General features: G+C 39.9%; 1 protein-coding gene across 2 annotated transcripts in view; it reads right to left on the bottom strand.

Annotated features, from left to right (window-relative positions):
- caln1 (calneuron 1) overlaps positions 1–20,500 on the bottom strand; it is a 123,175-nt gene that overhangs the window by 68,304 nt on the left and 34,371 nt on the right. For both annotated transcript variants that reach the window (XR_005993170.1, XM_041810277.1), the window contains exon 3: positions 15,077–15,220. Coding sequence is in view for 1 of the 2 variants with exons in the window: in XM_041810277.1 (XP_041666211.1) it covers positions 15,077–15,220 (144 nt within the window). In the remaining variant the exon portion in view is untranslated. The remainder of the gene's footprint in view (positions 1–15,076; positions 15,221–20,500) is intronic.

Below are 20,500 nucleotides of genomic sequence, written 5' to 3'. Positions count from 1 at the left end.
AATCAGGCAGTGGCACAGCTGTTAATGGCGCATCATAGCTCAAACCTTCCACAGCTAAATACACTATATGGACAAAAGTATTCAGTCATTAAGGACCATCATGACATTGTATTCAAACACGTGTACTTTAACATGGAGCTGGGCCTCGTTTTGCAGCCGTTACAGCCTCCACTCCTCTTGGAAGGATCTTAATGAGATTTTGGAGTGTTCTAAAGAAATCTGTGCCCATGCATTCATGAGGTCAGGAAATGATGTTACAGAAGGCCTAGCTTGCAATTGCCATTCCAGTTCATCCCAAAGGTGCTCAGTGAGGTTGAGGTTAGAGATCTGTGTAGGCCAGTCAAGTTCTTCCACACCAAACTCATCAAACCATGTCTTTGTAGTCCTTGCTTTGTGCACTGGAGCACAGTCATGTTGGAATAGAAATGGTTCTTTCTTAAACTGTTGCCACAAAGTTGGAGGCATAGCATTGTCCAATGCTGAAACATTAAGATTGCCCTTAATTTAAGATAAGGGCCTTGCCCAAACCCTCAAAAACAACCCCATACCATTATCCCTCCCCCATCAAACCTCACTATATAGTCAGGCAGGTACATTTGTCAGAGTAACCACCAAACCCAGATTGAGCCTTAACAGTCATTGACCTTGCTCTGTGATTTTACATGGTCTTCTACTTCATGGCTGAGTTGCTGTTGTTCCTAAATGCTTCCACTTTCTAATAATATCACTCACAGTTGACTGTGGAAATTCGAGAAGGGATGAAATTTCACAAACTGTCTTATTGCAAAGGCAGCATTCATCACAGTACTGTGCTTGAGTCACTGAGCCCTTCAGAACGACCCATTTAGGATCACAAACATTTGCAAATGGAGACTGATGGTTAGGTGCTTGATTTTATAAACATGTGACAACAGGTCTGATTGAAACACCTGAATTCATTAATAAACAGGTGTGGCCAAATACTTTTGTCCATAAAGTATCCTGTCATGACTCTTGGCCAGGTGGAACATTCTTCTGCCGCGTATAAGTCACATTTACTCACTGTAGTTTTTACTCCAGTTTGCCACACAGTTTTCCACCAATTCATTGTTTCAGGATGTCTAAAGGGATTTATCCAACTATAATTTGCTTGTTAGGAAGTAAATAAAAACATACACCTCATAATTATTAGATCTTAAGGCCACTTTAAGCCCTAGACTCCAAGAAACTGACCTATCTTTCCCTCAGAATAAAACTGCCTGTACTGCTGCATTGTGACCAGCTCCATCCAGGCTGTAACAGAAAATCAACCTCTTTCTCTCTTTTCCTCGATCTGAACATTTTAGTCCAACTCTGCTGTTTATTCACAACACCCTCCAGTGCCATAGAAATGATTCAGACAACAGGAACACAGACTTGTTTGTAGGCCTTTATTGGATTGGAGTGAGAGGAGATGCAAAGTGAATGACAAATGATGTTTCTGTCCTCAAGTCCAGCTGATATGCCCCTGAGCAGAGCTGCAGGAAAGAAGGACATGAAAATGAGCTTTCCTGAATTAAACAGGTGTACAGTAAAGGCATCACTGAGCCTGTGGGGTTGGAGAATGTTCCTGTGCTTTCTCTCTCTGCAGTTTTTGTATAAACTCTGTCATTAAACCCTCTTAATTGGCTCAAAGAATATCATGGATAATGTTTATATCTCTGTTGTTCTAATTCAACCCCAGCACGCTTCAAATCACACAGTTCAATACCCAATTTACCACAGAGGCACGAGATAGTTAAAACAATGAGCTCTGACAAGCTCTATAATACTGGATATGAAGCGGATCAAAGTTAACAGCATCTGAATCGCTCTCAACATGGAGCTCCTGCTGTTTGATTCCAACACTTCTGATCCGGGAGCCTGCTGATAGTTGTTGAAGCTGCTGCCAAAACAAATCATCAAAACTCTGCAGACAACAACACATCCAAACCAACAGATCATTGAAGCTTCCTTTTTCAGATGAAGGTTTTCAGAAGCCCTGTGAGGTTTTCTTTGTCTCCCCTGCAGGGTTTGTCTGCTTTTAGAGACTGTACGCTTCGACGGATCAAACAGACGACAGCAGCTCTTGCTGTTTGTTATGCTGAGGTAGACTGACCACATTTTTAAACCTCACACTGAGGACACTTTCATTTCACCACAAACCAACATGTATGAGCTCATGGTACCGCTGGATTATTCATCAGTGCACCTTTCAACACAGCAGAAACCTCAGCAGAGGAAAAATCTGAAATGACCCAATAATAAGGACTGAATTTCTGTCTGATTTGCTTTGTCAATAAACACATAATACCAGGTTAAATAAAATATGGTTCTTCATTAGCAGTTATTCATTTGCACTTGTTGCCATTATCTATATTTGGTGGTGTGGCTGTTCAGTGATGTTCTGCACACTGCCCGAGTTTGAAGACATTAAGAACATTAAATGTGCACGTTTATTCATCGTCTGGTCCTGTTTGAAGGAAGCTGTACCTCTCCTGGAGCTCTTTGGTAAACACTGACTTCCTTTTGGGCATGGCAGCTCTCCTTCCTGCTGTTACAGTTTGTTCTGTCAGTATATCAGAGTTTAACTGGGCTAGCTAAGCAATGAACACACACTTAGGTTGACTTCATTTGTACAGATAAATCAGTGTAAAACTTTAACTAAAGGTTCACTGAGCTCTGCAGGCAGTACCTTTGACCTATCATTGTCAGCTGTGAGGCCTTCCACAGAGAGGTGTATGCCTTTCTAAATCATGTCTAACCAAGTTAATCTACCACAGGAGGACTCCAATCGAGGTGAAGAACCATCTCAGCAAAGATTCAGAGAAAGAAGAACCTGAGCTTAATTCCAAGTGTTTTTACAAAGGGTCTGATTACTAATGTTTTTCCAGTATAAGGGTGACTTAGAGGGCGCTGTATCATGATTTTTGTACCACAGGGGCATCCAAAAAGGCACTTTTGCTCAGCTTTTTCAAGGGGCAATCGCTTCCTCTGAGTCCCCCTCTGAGTCCACCAGTGATACAAGGATATTGATTCATGCATGGCTGTCTTAACTGTGGGCTGGGATAATGTAGCTGTTTGTCAGGAGGCTTTAGACTGGCCTAAACTCCACTTTTTTGTCTGTTTCTTGGTTGATCTGAATTAGTTTGAGATGCTGTATTCAATTTAACAACCACCTCAGATTGGCCTTAAAAGCCTCCTCCAGCAACAAAATGTCTGACGTCCCTCTGCCTGCGTCCAACATTTTCTCCAGTCCATTAGGAGTCAGGACATGGAGCTTGAAAACGGGACAGTCCCGGTCAAATTGGGACATATGGTCACCCTTGGCTCAGGTAATTTTGAAAATGAAATGTGTGAAAAGAGTGTCCATTAACTGATGTGGGACCACACAGTCTGCCCCCTCCCACACCCCCTGTCCTGTTCTGACCACAACAGTAATGGTTAATGCCACTGACAGCCCTTGAATATTCAGCAGGGCAGATGTATCGCTGTGGGCCAGATGGGGCAGTGAAGAGATCAGAGGATGCCAGGACAGCTGGGCGGCTGGTTGACAGGGGAGATAAAGGTGGTCTGGGCTAACGGGTTCAAGGTAAAACAGCAGTGAGAACAGGGCACTAAAATCAAGAGTGTTATTTAAAGCTTAAACAAGAGCTAAATATGCTGAATATGATGTGAGAGAGGTTTAAAGGGTTTTTGGTTCAGTCCCAATGCTCACATTAGCTCTGGTTCCAGCAGCAGGCAGCTGTTTGAAGCAAAGTTTCCCTGATAAAATGACTTCAGAGTTCCAATGTGGGACCTTTAAGAATGTAACAGATGTTTGTCAGCTCCCTCTGTTCTTATGTTTTATTGTTGCTCATTTTTAAATCATTGTGTTCAGTCAGAATGTGATACTGTATGATTGCAATCTTAATATTTCACAGGTTTAAACGTGATTAATAAAGAGAAAAGCTCACGCAGACACTTATGGGGCAGCTTAGTGATCTTTTGGGTGCACAGATGCCATGAGTCATTTAAGATCCGCAGCAGCGTGCTTGTGTTCCAGTATTTCTGGGCCAGCAAAAGTGATGAAACTGTTTATAAACGAAGCCACTCTGATGCAAAATAAGCCTATGAGGTTTACAGACTTTGATTATCACAAATAAGTCATGTGTTTCAAAGCTTTGCAGGGTAACTGATAGTCTCTGAAGAGCTGTGAGTGCCCTGATTCACCTATAGCCTGCTTTAATATCAACTCTGAGTGTGCAGATTATTGTTAAATATGAGCGGGAAGAATGTTGCAAGAGGATATTTATTGCACAACCCAATCTCTGCACTATGCATGCAAATAGCATGAACTTAGACTCTCAAATCTTCTGCAGCAGAGTCATGTGCATACGTTTTAGGCATGTAGGGCACTAAGGATTCCTCACGGAGTCTAACAGTATGTGCCTCAACCTGGGGCTGGAGAGAGGGGGGAGGACAGTCAGGGTCAGACTCGAGACATGTTGACACACATGAGGTCAAGTTCAACAGCATTTCTTTTGTATGACTGTAAACTTTGTTATTTTTTTCAACAGATTGTTTCAGTGGTTCCCAACCATTGTCCTTAGGGTCCCCCCTTCTCTTGCCTGAGAAAAGCCAAGACCCCCAGGACCCACTTGGAAAAATTCAGATCAATTTAAATTGATTTCACTGAGAAAATCCAAACATAACAGGGCCACATATACTTGCTATTGACAAAAATCAATGTCTAAACTATCAACTATTACCAGTTTATTAGGGACACTAATTTTAAGAAAAACCTCTAAATTCTCAAGTTTAAAAAGTCATTAATTTACATGAAAAAAGTAAACATTTTTTACTTTAAAAGTTGTGAATGTAAGTGAGCCATTATAAAGTCAAAAATTCAGCCAGTATTTTCAGTTTGGTTTCTTGTAAATTTTTGGCCTAACACTGTTGTAAATGTAAGATTTTTAAAATTTGACTTTGAGTTTCTATTGTCAAAAATGAAGACTTTATAAACCCTGAAATTGCAAGTTTTTTCTTGTAAATTTCCTACTTTTTAAACTCTTTTTTTCTTGTAAATAAACAACTTTCTTATCTCAAAATGTTAACTTTTTTGCTTAAAAAAACAACAGTCTCTTCTTTTTTCTTTTTTTAAATTCTTTATTTTTCAGTTCTGAAAGGAAGACATCAGGACACATCATATACATGTAAGAGTAACCGAGTTTCCTCTGCAATTCAGTCTTTTCTTTTTCTTGTTTAAGTATAAGGAACGAAGTGCAACATGTTAGAGGTAAAGTGTGCACATTAAATCCACCAAAGATACACCATAAATAATCTCGAGAGGCGGAAAACTAAAACAAAACTACAACATTGTAATTAGCTAAGATTACATAAATTCCTTAGATGGTCACCTCCACAAAATCTGTCTGAAAGGGTCTGACATCTTTTTGCAGACATTAACAAAAATTAATTCTTTCCATAGCATAAATATCATTTAAAATATTAATCCACTCCTGCATTGTGGGGGGTACAGAAGGCAACCACCGTCTAGTAATAGTTTCTTCATTTTTAAAAACATTTTAGCTTGGCCTTAATACTTAATGTTGCCAATCATGATTCTTAAAAAAATATAGAGGTTTTCTTCCTGCCTTGATTTGATTTTGATTGCCCTCACCTCTTTCACCTGTGTGTCATCACTCCCAGTCTATTTAGTTTCTGTTTCCCTTTGTCTTTGTCAGTTTGTTGGATGTCATACAGCCTCCTCTGCTTCCTCTTGTTCCTTGTTTTTTCTGGTGAGCCTTTTGTATTTTGTGCCGTTTCTTGTGAACTTAGTTTAAGGAGTTTTTCAGTTTTTTGCCTTTGGATCATTAAACCTTTGAGTTTCTTTTGAGTCTGCATTTGGGTCCTCCTTTTGTTTTGTTTTGTGTTTTTATTTTATTTATTTTTTTACTTGTCCTGACAAGAAGTTGAAATATGTTTTAATAATACAATTCATGACAATCAGGGCCGCTCCAATTTGAGTAGGAAATATCAAACATGTTCAATCCTGATCAGGAATCCTGTCGTGTGAGGGAACAGAGAGGGCAGCTGAGCAGGCACACTGTGGATTATCACATGGAAACAAATAAAAGCAGATCAGGAGGCAAGCCGTCTGATGAATGAAGCACAACAAACACAGCCATGTCACATCAGAACTAGAGGACTGACTTGTTCATTTCTGGCAGCACCACAAGCATTTATATGTGGTTCTCAATTGATGGGTCACAAAGCCATTTTCAGAGGCTTGTGAAAGAAGGAAACACACATGGATTTTGTTATTCATGTTTAACTGTTCTGGGATCCCTCTGCTGGGAACAGCACATGTTCCTATCTTTTTCTGTGCCTACATGGAAAGTCTGAGCATGGACTGGAACAGCAAAAACCCAGAGCATAACAGGCATCAATGACAACAGAATGACACTGATATAGTCAGAGGCAGGATAAAAGAGGAGCTGGGGAGGAGGAGGGTTGTAAAAAGCAGCCTGCAGAGGGAGCAGCGTAGCATTGCCAGGCTAGAGCAGTTAGAATATAGCAGCATGAGTGCAATTAGCCAATAGCATGCTTAGAGGGAATCAGCTGATGGGATCTTGCACGAGATCAGCTGATGTCAATTATATGGCAGCACTTGGCCTGCCTGAACAAACTCCATATGCTCGATTTATTGTAACAAGGTTACAAGAGGCCATTATGTATAGATATGGATATGTTGTGCCTTGATATTTTTGCTTGATCTAGGTGTGTCTTGGGCAAATAAAGGACAACCAATGTGTTACATATTTGTTCCATCTCAAGGCCAAACTGTCTCATTTTCCATTAAGACATTTGGTTGTGATTGAAAAATGTAAGATCCTGATGTATCATAAAGGATGTGCTTTTTTACTTTAGAGTTGCACTGACCATGAGAGATTTGGAGTTTGAGAGTTGAGAGGCTGGTTGTCAGTGAATTAATCTGTTAGTGTGTTACTGTTAAATCTGATGTCTGGCATCATGAGAGAGGAAAATCCCATTTTCAAAATTGCAAAAAATCTTCAGTTTGTGCTGTACTTTCGTTTCAGAACTTGATGGCTAAAACTCTAAAATATATACACCCCAAATCACAAATTGAAACTCCTCTACCTGACTTGTTGTCTCTTGTACTGTTGTGCCAGAAACGGCCTTCTCTGTTGGATAACTTTGTGGCTTTCGTTAAGATTCACCTCAAAAGCCCTGTTTACTTTTTAAACTCATCAGGATGTCATGCCAGCTCTGGTTCTGATGCCTCTGCAGTTTGTGACAGCTCAGCTTTCTGCAGAGAGTCGCTCTGTGTCTGTCAGAGGCCGAGCCACCTGCGTCTGACCGCTCTCCTCCTCTCTTATGTCACAACCAAACTTCCTGCCTCAGCCTGAAACACAGCCATGAATTATTGAAGAGTGAAGCAAAACTCTGCTGCTTTTTCAAAGAATACAGACAACAGAAAGAAAAAAATAAACACCCGTCTCTGTGGGCATTTTGAGACATGTGAAGATCCAAACTTAAAGTGTTTAAAACAAAGACATCAAGGGCACGAGCATCAGAAGAGACGATGTCTGAAAAACAAAGGCTGGTGCAGTGCCGTGATCTGGAACAAAGACGTGCAGTCACACCTCTCCATGAAGGACGCTCAGAGCTCAATAACAATCTTAAGGATTGGCAGAGACGAGCAGAGCAGATAACCCATCAGTATCTTCTGGATATCAGGTGGACTTGGCTGCTGGACTCTGAATCGATGGCTTTGACAGAGGATCCAATCTTCACAGCTGCCCGCTTGGCCGAGGTACAATCATTAGCATCTATTCTCATTCAGCGGCTAATGCTCCTCCTCTCCTCGCTGCAGCGTCGCTCTGATCACTATCTCTGTTATTGTGCGTGCATGACAACATCATTACACAAACTGATCAGTAAATAACAGCAGGAGGGAGTTTTCACACTTCTATGTCAGCTTAATGGAACATTTTGAAGAGCTAATCTCACAGTGTTTGTTTCTTTAATCAGTGTGAGTGGATATTAGAGCCATGCTTACATGTGGATAGAGGAGAGGAATTAACCAATGAAGGCTAAAGAACAACCTGCTGCTGTTAAACTACAATACTCCAGCTCCTACCACTCATCAGCCTTACACCGCTATAATCACCTTCATACATTTTAAACATCTTTCTCTTCATCCCCATTATTATTGCTAATGCTAGAATCACAATGATCAGTTTACATGGCTGTTTCTCTTCCTGTTATCATGCTCATCAAAGATTTGCTGCTGTGGATACTAGGGGTGTAATTGTCCATCGATTGGTTGATTAATTATCCAATCAGATTGATACTGATCAACACAGTCACATTTCAGCTACGCCTTTATTTTGAAATTCCTCCTGGTGACAGTTTCCCAGCTGTGCATCCTCAACAACCTGCCTTAGCAGTAGTCTCTATCAGTTAGTAACAGAATTAAAGAGGATGTCCACTCTTTTCTGAGCTGTAGGGATGTATGTTAGACAGACTACTACAGGAGAAGCCTCTCACCTTAATTTGCCTCTGCGTGTTTTATCCCTAAACCACCGCCTTTTAAAGATTTTTTATGGAGAAAAAACACTCTCCCCTCACAAGTGATGCCTGATACAGGCTCTACAGATTAAGTGAGAGGGAAAAGTCCCCTGCCTCGTGTCTCTTTTAATCCACAGATTGAAGCCCGCCGTCTCACATTAGATTCTCAGTGAAAGAATAAGCTGTCTAAACTTGACGTGGCTCAAGCAGGAAGCGGACAGAGCCCTCTTTAAAGGTCACATATTACACAAAATACACTTTTTCAGGCTTTTCTAGCAAAAATATGTGCCCCTGGCCTGTCCACAACAGTGTTAATTTTGTCGACTAAAACTACGACTAAAAATGTTATCAGAAGCCTTTTTTCCATGACAAAAAATAGACTAAAAATATCAAAAATAGACCTTTAATGACTAAAACTGACAAAAACTGAGTTTAGTTTTCGTCAAAATGACTAAGGGCGGAGTCAGACAGCTCGTTAACATTTAAAGCTACAGACACAGAAACAGCTCGTACTGAGCAGGGCTGAAACAGAGGGGTTGTAGACATGCAAAAATCCAGTACTGGGGTGTTTTTGTAGCAACAAACTTCACAGGCATGTTTTGGGGACCTCTGAGACCAATACAAATTTGTCTTAAAGGGGTAAAATGCATGACCTTTAAAAATCTTTGTGCTTTAATTTTTAGCAGGCTTGATTATTCTAATGATGTTTTCACAGGTCTTACAAAAGAAGACGGCTGCAGATCATCAGAACACTGCCATCAGAGTCCTCCCCAACACCTAGAGTCACTTGGGTATTTTAGCTTCACCCTTGTCCAACAGGAGGCTGCAGAGGCCTGTTGTCCATTTACATACACAGTCTATGGTGCATTACCAGTGAGCAGCAATATTTTAAAACTGTTTATACTGAACTTTTTGGGGGTACTGTGTAGGGCTGGACAATTATGGCAAAAATCAAACCCATGATTTACTGAACTTTTCAACTCGATCATGATTAATGAACGATTATTCCACTCCAAACCTCCAACTCTGTTTTTTCTGTAAATATTTGTATAATTTTAAAACAAACAACAGAAAGGAACAGGCACGACCATTTATTGAAATATTAGAAATCAAAACACACATCAGCTGAAATCAAAAATTTTAATTTTTTTTTTTTTTTTTCCAAGTATACTTGGTCGGTAAGCCTCATTCTCAGTACAGAAATAAAGTATTCCCAGCATCTTCAGTGCCCAGCGTCCTAAAAAGCAAAATTGCCCTCGGCAGCAGACCTTTTTTGGTCACAGCAGTCTTGGCTGAAGTTTGACAGTTTGACTTTTGAAACAGCGCTGTACTGGACAATGTCACCTCTCTCTCACTAACCAATCAAAATCAAGAAGGTGCAGGACTCCTGAAATGAACTTTTCCAACAGTAATGGCTGAGGAAACACTGATCTGACTGGTGTCCAGTCCTACTACTGTTACAATCACCAGGACAGGGTTCTTTTATATGCTTTCCTAGCTATATTTATTCAGCAAAAGAAAATATTACGCTTACTGAATTATTTAGAACAGACTTTATAGGTTCTACATGGAGAAGAAGTAGTTATCTTTAATGATACCGGTGGAAAAAAAGGAGGCTGCGGACAGAAGTCCATGCTTTTAAATAGTGCAATATGTTCTGCTAGTAATATCAGGCCAGTCACAGATAAATCTATCAGTATGTGTATTTTACAGCATGCACAGTCTGCACGGAAAATGATAAATTTCAATTAAAGCTGGCTGGAATGCATCATGATAGCTGCAATATTTGTGAAATTCTTCTCACAGTAAAATCTGCATTGATCTCAGAAAGAAAAACAGATGTTCTGTACATCTGAGGCATATCATTATAGTGTTTTTCTTCATTCCTGTAAAGTAAAAACAACAAATCTTTGCAGCTAAAAGCCTCTGGGAGAAATGGAGCATTTGCTTTATTTGTTTGTCTGGATAGGTTAGATCATATCTCAGAGAGCAGTTTTTATTGAATTGGATTTGGCGCATTAACAAAGACGAAGACACAGCTCTTTGTGTTTGTTAACGTGCCAAACTCCAATTCAGCCAGAATTGATCTGAGCTTGTTCTTAGATTGAATAATGCCTAAACGGAGTAAATCCACAGTATTTCTGCTAATGACATCGATCAATAAAAACAAGCCGTCCTGAGTCATTTTATGGGTAAGAGCTTTTCCAAACACCAACAAATTCAGATCCAATATGCGAAAGCAGAAAGAAGAATGAGCGCAGAGCGAATAAATAAATAAAGAACCCAACACTTTGCAGACTTCCTGAGACAAAAGCTGCAGTGACCTTCATCGGCCTCGCCTGCTTCTTCAAGTGGCAGCAGACGATGCAACGAGATCCGGCCCTGAGGCTCAACGCTGCGCCGGTCTCCTGAGATTGTGAAGCAGATGAGTCAGAAGAGGAATAAAGGCGGCCTAACTTCTTAAACTTTAATATTCAGCCTTGAACATTTACAGTGTTTCTCTTCACAGTGGAAGTGAAAAGCACTTATCAAAGGCTGAGATAGCAGCATGAAGAATTTGAATATTTTCCAAGTGATGTGACATTTGCATATTGCATTTTCCAATCCCTGCCTTATACAATTTTAAGCGTCTTTCCTTTATAAAATGTCAATCAGAGTTAATGCGGGCAGTTTTGCCTCAGCACAAACGTTGCCTGTGAGAAGATGGAGCGCTTGTTTGTCCTTTCAGTGAGTCTCATCAAGGACAAAAGGTTGGAAGGTCGTAGGTAAGGATGATGCTGCGAATATAAACCTCAGCAGGTTCAGATCATTCTGTTCTAACAGGAGGAAGCATGAGGAGTGTAAATGCAGTTTTCTGCAAGTATTTGTGATGCATTTCCTCCAGATTCAGCTAGTGACAGCCAGTAGTGGGGGCAATACAGAGCAAAGCAATGCACTACTGTAACTGTACCTTTAGTGATTACATTAACATTTCTAATCATACAATCATGTCACAAGCTTTAATCTTAGGTTTTTGTACCTGCAGAACTGCTGGACAGAAAAACAAATCAAACATCCCTTGTCATACATGTCTGCAAAATGTCCTCCTGTAATGACTCGAGTCCATGGAGGTAGAAAATGCAATGGCGCAGCGGTTCAAATCGAGGCATCTGTTGTGTTTTTGTAACGTGCACACTCATTTAAATTTGTTGCACAAAAGGACAGAATCTTACTGCAAAGTGTAAAGTTTTCGCAGGCTAGAAACAACTCTCCACTGCTGAGCGCACCAAATCACATTTTGTAAAGGTAAGACCCCCAGGGACAGAGAGATACTCAGAATAAATGATGTCGACACCAATCATCGTTTGTTTGCCTTCTTTCTAATACAGTACATATTTTGTAAGATTTATTTCTAGACTCTTTTGCCTTTATTTGGAGAGGACAGGACAATGGATGGAGCAGGAAATCCCAAAGAGAGAGAGAATGGGGCCACAGGTAAGACTTTAACCAAGACCACTTGTCTGAAAGACCAACTTCCATGTATGTGATGTGACCATCTGGCTATCAGCGTTGTGAAGACGCAGCAGCAGAGACAACAACAGGCAGAGAATTTAAAAGACAAACTAATAAAGTAAACTCACTATTCTCCACATCTTTACATGTTTTATTGTCACTACACAGAGGAACATGTCTACCAAACCAGCTAACCATAGATAAGCTTTGGAGGACTGGTGTTGCAGTTAAAAGGGTGACCATGTAAATTTGTGACTTCCAGTCATGTGTCCATGGCTGTGTTTGCAGTAGTTTAGTTTTTCATTACAATGAGATTATTTTTGGCATATTTATGACAAAGACAGAGAGAGACATTTGCAAGGACTCTCTGTTTTAATGAGGTGCTGTAACTATAACATCTACATACATTTAGCTGAAAGTCACCAGTTAACACTGTTGATAATAAAATGGTGCAAGAATGAGTCCTAAAATGCGGAAGTGAGTTAGCATTTTAGCACTTCCAGTTCCCTCGTCTGAAAGTCTGTGAAATTTTTGGAGGAGTTTTCAGTTAAATGTCTGAAATAAGATCTGTGGTGAACACAAGCTCAAGAGAGTTTAACATTTTATCCTACAACTTAAAATACATCTAAAACATGCCCCGCCTTTGAACTGTGTATCTTTTCATGTCTTAATAAAGGCGGTTGCTAAAAGAAAGCTAACAAGGACTACAGCGTTTGTCGGGGACGACTATACGTCATCGTCCGAAGCGCGGAAACTGAGCCTGCCGTTCACTTGTATCCGCGGGTGATGCCGTTAACTTTTTACCTTTGTCAATTAGATTAACGAACCAGATATGATGCTTATATTAGCAATTTGTGAAGATTATCTTTATCAACAAAACGTGTAAGTTTCATAAACTTTTATTGGACACAGATCTTATTTTCAGCAATAATCCAAAAACCCATCGCAAAATCCCATAGGCTCGACGCCGAGGGAACCCATGCAACGCTAACTTCCAGGTTTGCCTACAAAATTACGTCACGCCTGCCTCTATTAGGTATGCTTTATGAGGAAATGAGACAGAGTGCACACGGTTCGGACTCGGCCACCGGTCATCAGTCTGAGCTGATCTTTGTTACTATTCATTATTTATGTTTATCATGTTCGTTCATAATAACCACCATATTTACCCTCCCCATGTAAATATTTTACATCTCACACATCAGGAAGTCCTCCAGTAACACTCATCATGTATGGGTAAGTATATTTACAAGACTGCAGCTGGATGCATATGCCAACCCAAGGTATATAGCAAGTACCCAATGTGGACAAAAGTATGAACTGTTAATTATTGAACTCAGGTGTGACCACAGATTAGTCATGTAGGCTTCATCTGCAAACACTTGTGATACTAAATGGGTCGCTCTGAAGAGCTCATTGACTTCCAGCGTGGTACTGGGATGGATACCACCTTTGCAATAAGACCATTCAAGAAGTTTCATCCCTGCTGGATGTTCCACAGTCAGCTGTAAGTGATATTATTGGAAAATGGAAGCATTTAGGAACAACAGCAACTCAGTCAAGAAGTGGAAGGCCACTTAGAACCACAGAGCGGGGTCAGTGACTGCTAAGGCGCATGGCACATAAAAGTCGCCACCACTCCGCTGATTCCATAGCTGAAAAGTTCTGAACTTCCACTGGCATTGATGTATCAATGCAGTGAGTTTCATTGGATGGGTTTCTTTGGCTGAGCAGCTGCATGAAAGTCTCACAGCATCGTGTCCAATGCCAAGCGTCAGATGTACTGGTGTAAAACACATCAACACTGGACTGTGTAGCAGAGGAAATGTGTTCTGTGTGATGAATCATGCTTCTCTCTTTGGCAGTCAGATGGATGAGTCTTGGTTGGCGTATGCTGGGAGAACGTTACCTGCCTGACTGCATTGTGACAACTGTGAAGTTTGGTGCAGGAGGGTAGATGGTATGGGGCTGTTTTTCAAAGTCTGGTCTTGGCCCCTTCTCTCCAATGAAGACCAATCTTTGTTTTTCAGCATACCAAGACATTTTTAACAGTTTACTGATAAATGTGCTTCATCACATTGGCATGTCATACCAAGAAGCATCATGGTCTGCCAACTACTTGACTGGCAATGTGTTCAAACAGCTGGATCCACCTCTTCTTTTCTGGAGGTTCTAGAAATGTAGTGACAGTGCATCAGGGTTTTTTTTTAGTTCTATGTTATGGACCACATTAACCTTTTGTTGTTTGCACTCGCATCAAAAAATGTTTGTGAGCTGCCCGTGGTTAGGAGCATTTGGATTATGATTTGCATTTTTTTTGGTTTGTTTTTGTGTTGTTGGTTATTTTAAACTATTCCCTTCTCCTGTAGATTCATTCATAATTTCATCAATGACTAGTCAGAGTCGACTTTTATCTCATGAAAGTCGACTCCGTGCAACCCCTAATACACATCACCCACGTGATGCTGTTTCCAACAAAATCATAGCATGATTAAATCTTAAAAATATCTAACAATCCTGGCAATATCACACAATGTCATCAAGACTAGCCTTTCAACAAAATAACAAATCAGTAAATAATTGATTCAAAAACTGATCAAATTAAACAGAAAACTGTCGTTAGCTCCAACGCTCTCATGTCATGCATGCATCTTTATTTAATCTTACATGTTTAGTAACTCATGCCATGCTCTCCCAGCTCTAACTTCACTTTATTCCCTCATGTGTAGACATGAAACTCTAAGTGTTTGAATTTGAAGTGAAGGCATAAATGTTTTATGTATGACACAGAGTAATGTGTAATCTGTGCATCTCACTGGACAGCACAGGAAAGAGTCGTTCAATGTAAATCTCTGAAAAGCTGCGTGTTGATGAGAGCATAAACATCATGGTGTTAACATTTTTATGAGAAGGTAAAGTGGTTTTATGTTGTAATGTGACACATGAGGCCGAGAAGCCAATCTCTAGCACGTATAACATTTCAAAAGCTGTGAGAGTTTGTGTGACTCACCATCCATGTCTAGTCTCTGCATGATGATGGCCAGCTCCACCTCACTGGGCATGTAACCCAGAGAGCGCATGGCCATGCCCAGCTCCTGTTTGGAAATGAACCCATTTCCGTCCCGATCCAGGACCTTAAACGCCTCCCGGATCTCTGCCAAGACAAACAGGAAGTACACTCAGCTTCAGTAAACAAACCCACTCCTTCTGCTAACTGCAGAAACATGAGCATTTATTCATGATCATTTACAGCGCTTTGTTTCTTTATTTGGTACCCCGTCCATGGCTTTGAATGCATCTTTAATTTGATGAGGCTAGTTAGCTTTTAACCCGTCCTCTTTGCTCACACTCACCTTTCTCTCTCTCTCTGTCTTACAGTCTGACCCAGCTTCTGCCTGTACGTTAGGAAATTGGTCTCGCGCCACTGCTTCAAGTTAACAAGATCAAACCCGCTCATCGATTCATTCTCTTCACCTGCTGTCACAGCCACAGCCATCCAAGCTCGCTTTTATGATTTCACTATTCCCACATTAACACATCTTTATGTTCTTTGTTTATTCTTATATTTTCCATATGTTTTAATTCATTGATCATCCAGGCATCATTTAAAGAAAATAGGGTTTATTCAGGAGCATGAGTCCAAGCCCATGACCTTCAGAGTCCAGCGTTTTCCTTGAATCTGTGAAGTGTTTGCAGTGAATCGCCCCCACTGGTGCTGCTGCTCAGAGACACAGCGGCTCTGCACAGTTAACAGGTGCATCACGTCCCGGCACATGGTTTAGTCATCACACAGTAAATGTAATGGCAGCTGAATTTATCACCATAAGGTTCTGCTGGAGGTTTCAGTGTGGGAAGAGACATCTTTAAAAACAGATTTGTTTATTTACAAGGCAGAGGGGACGGTCTACAAGCACTTAACTTTGTACCTTCATTACACGAGGCTTAAGAGGAGGACAATCACAGTGTTATTTATAGAGAACAAAGTCAGAAATTTCTAAGAAACTCCAAAAAAACATGCTTGTGAAACATTTTGTTTTCATCTGTTTATCAACATGGCAACCTCTTCTCTAGAAAAGCCAATGTGGAACCTCAGTTCATCAAGTGTCCACTTGAGTTTGTCTGCAGAAACACCAAGGGTCAAATTTGTGCTGCAGGATTTAGTATTGTGCAATTGCAATAGTGCTGGACAATACTGCAGTTCATGATTATGATGTAATACATCATAATGTATATACAATACAAACAAGGCACAGGACTTAGATCAGGTGCTGCAACAGAATAATGTGCACATAATGGCAATCTCAGAGACACACTTAGATTCATCAACAGAGGATGAAGAGGTTGCTATACAGGGGTATAAAATATTTAGATATGACAGAAACAAACATGGAGGGGGTGTAGCCTTTTATATCCAAGAACATTTACCTGTAAAAAGAAGAGAAGATTTAGATGCAGCTGGTGTTGAAGTTCTGTGGTTACAGGTCCATTTACCCCATCTTAAACCTATATTAGTGGGCTGTTGTTACAGATCACCAGGGTCAAATGTAGAGTACCTCGAGGAAATATGCATGATGTTACAGAGAGTTACTGACTCTGACAGAGAAATATATTTTGTAGGAGACCTAAATATTGATCAGTTCTCTGAAACATGCACACTGAAAAGAAAATTGAGTGATGTGGCAAATGTATGTAATTTGACCCAGATGGTCAATTTACCAACTAGAATTAACATCAGGAGCTCTGGCATGACCTCTTCAACTTGCATCGATCATTGTTTCACAAACTCTGTGGACAGTTGTCCAAAGGTAGTATCCGTACCTATAGGCTTCAGTGATCATAACCTCACTGCCCTGGCAAGGAAATCAAAAGTCCCTAAAACTGGACCTAAGGTGATATATAAAAGAATATACAGACATTTTTGCGAAAATGAGTTTATTAAAGACATAAATAATGCTCAGTGGGATAATGTGAGTACAAAAACTAATACTGAATTTGCATTACAGTTATTTATGAATTTGTTTTTATCTATCTGTAACAAACACGCTCCGGTTAGGAAACTGACTGTTAGAATAATCAGAGCTCCTTGGCTTGATTTGGAGTAAAGAAACTGTATGAAATAGAGGGACCAACTGAAGAAAGCTGCAGTTGTAACTGGGAATTCAGCTGACTGGCAAGCTTACCGTTACATGAGAAACAGAGTCACAAAATTGAATAAGCAAAAGAAAAAACAACATTATCAAAACAGGATTGAGGAGATTAAAAGTGACAGCAAAAAATTAAGGAGAACCCTCAATGACATAATGGGAAAAAGGATTAACAACGTCCCATCATTCACTGAATCTGGCACTGGATTCATCACCAAACCAAAAGATATTGCTGATTATTTCAATAATTTTTTCATCAATAAAGTGGATGCAATGAGGAATCAAATGCTGACAAAGAACGGAAAGCTTTCAGAGTCAATAATTAAACATCATATTGTAAAGACAAATAAGTGCCAGTTTGAATTTCTTAATGTAAATGTTGATGAAATAGAAAAATGTCTTCTGGTGCTAAAATGTGATAACCCTTGTGGCTACATGGATGGTAAACTGCTAAAGCTTTCAGCTAGAACTCTTGCAAAACCACTATATCATATTTTTAATTTGAGTCTTGAGGAAGGTGTTTTTCCACAGCTGTGGAAAATAGGGAAAATTAATCCCTTACCAAAAAATAACAAGGATCCTTTTACTGGACCAAATAGTCGACCTATCTGCATTTTACCTATTTAAGCAAATTAATGGAAGGTATTGTATTCAAACAAATACAGTTTTACTTCTCTCAAAACAGATTTAACTCAGAATTTCAACACGCTTTTAGGGCAGGTCATTCAACATGCACAGCCCTTACCCAGTTAACAGATGACTGGTTGAAAGACATTGACAGAAAGCTATTAGTAGGTACTGTACTGCTGGATTTTAGTGCAGCTTTTGATTTGATAGACCATGACCTACTATTAGTTAAACTATCTGCATATGGATTCAAACCCTCAGCCATTAGATGGATGAAAAGCTATTTATCTAACAGGCAACAATGTGTAACATTCAATGGAAGCTTGTCTTCTATTAAATCCTTGAAATGTGGAATTCTCCAGGGGAGCTGCTTAGGACCTCTCTAATATGCAATATATACAAATGATCTTCCATATGTATTAAACAAAGCAGGCATTGCAATGTACGCAGATGATTGTACAATACATGTATCCACAGCGAACAGCAAGGGTCTAAATAAATCACTCCAGGAAGAATTAATGCTGATTTCAGAATGGGTTTTAGAAAACAAACTTAAATTGAACATCTTAAAACAAAGTCCATGATTCTTGGCTCCAGGAATGTCCTGAGGACTGATCAACAGTTGTGCATCTCTTTACATGGAATAAACTGCCGCTGCATTTGGTTAAAATTATTAATAAGACTACTTTTAAAAAGAAATTAAAGACAGACGTTTTAAATAAAGAAATAAGATTTTTACCTGTAACAGCTGGTAAATGATTAAATTAATCTGACATATATTTAATAGACTGTTATGGAAACTGGAGTTATTATACTGTAAACAAATGTTTTAAACACCTGCTTCCAGACTATGAAATATTTTAGCTCTTGATATGTTGGGACTGTTTGATTTTATTGTATTTTACTGTTTGTATATTTGTTTGACTATGTTTTGTGTATTGTCATGTCTTTTTGTGAACCCCAGGAAGAATAGCTGTTACTACGGTAACAACTAATGGGGATCCGATGTAAATAAATTAATAAATGTAATACATCATGAGTTTATGTCAGAAGTTCTATTAGCGGGTATTAACCAATCCCTGGACGGTTTCCAGCAAACAACTATATTAACATACTAAATGTCAGGCTTAAAAAAATACAGTGCCTGGCCAAAATAAAAGTCGCCACCAAAAAAAGGTCACACACTCTAATATTTCGTTGGACCGCCTTTAGCTTTGATTACAGCACGCGTTCGCTGTGGCATTGTTTCGTAAGCTTCTGCAATGTCACAAGATTTATTTCCATCCAGTGTTGCATTCATTTTAATATTGATGATGGGAGAGTCCGACCACTGCGCAAAGCCTTCTCCAGCACATCCCAAAGATTCTCAGTGGGGTTAAGGCCTGGACTCTGAAATGATGCCTCATGCTCCCTGAACCACTCTTTCACAATTTGAGCCTGATGGATCCTGGCATTATCATCTTGGAATATGCCCGTGCCATCAGGGAAGAAAAAAACCATTGTATAAGAAATGAGAAGTTACTTATTGCATCGGCTGGGGTTAAATAACTTGTTGCCAGCTGAAAGAAAATCGCCCATGCAGTAATTATCCAATAGGAGGCTCGTACCTATTTCCTTAGTTAAATCCAGGTGGCGACTTTTTTGGCCAGGCAGTGTATGTCAATTATCAAATAAGTAGATAATATATAATTACATATTGTACGAGAAGATATGTTGCAAAAATCTTTTAATATAAACACAGAGTTATTCAACCATGACCTACTTCCTGTTTCGTGCTGGGGTTGTTCATTAGCGTAACACAGTACATGGCTAATCCTGGCATTTGGTAAAAAAGGTCAAAGGTCTTCCACAGGGGACTTTAGAGCTACTGGAAACTACACAGGGAAACAACAGTGTGAAAAGAGTACGAGTTTGTCATCGATGCAGGTAAGATAGAAGTTGAAACAAAGGGAACTGCAGACAGCTGAGCGGCATAAACACAGATGAGTGGGTAAATCTACTTCTGACCAAATTTTTTACAAGGTGGGACTGTATTCAACACAGGTTCATGTCATGCAAAAGGCGTGCATTGATAGGGCGGATGGCAAGAGCATCCCACTTCCGCATAGCTGGATGGTCATGCTAGGGGCATCCTGGCTTATCAGCGGCTTAGCAGCAGTGTTTTGCAAGAGCCATCAGTAAGCAAGCTATCCACAGTGGACACTTGTGTCTTTCTTCAGGACTACTCCAAAGACACAATGGCTGGATTTACTGTTAGTGGAGGTTACAGTTGAGATCATCAGTTTATAAAGACTTTGAGACATTTGATGGTAAGACTCAATTTTCATTTTAAATGAAGAGTTTTAACATGGTGTCTAGATAACAGACTGTTGGTTAGTTATTTTTTATGGTGGCAGTTAATGTGCTAACTGGCTAACTTTGAGCTAACACTGCTAATGTGAAGCTAAGCGCTGTTGTAGGCGAATATTGTGCAGCTGACTGCATGTGTGTAAGGAACAGCTCACAATTTTCATGATATTTATTTATACTACCTAAGAAAAACACGAGAAAGTCTTCACTGAGTGATTTCCAAGGTCTGGTCAAGAGTAATATGTGTCAAACGGGCTGTAATAACAGGGTTACAAGAACTCAGGCTCAGTTTCCTCTGTCTCTGTCTTGGGTCA

Source organism: Cheilinus undulatus, linkage group 2 (assembly GCF_018320785.1).
Source record: "Cheilinus undulatus linkage group 2, ASM1832078v1, whole genome shotgun sequence".
In the NCBI taxonomy this organism is placed as follows: Eukaryota; Metazoa; Chordata; class Actinopteri; order Labriformes; family Labridae; genus Cheilinus; species Cheilinus undulatus.
This window is presented reverse-complemented; position numbering and strand designations above follow the sequence as displayed.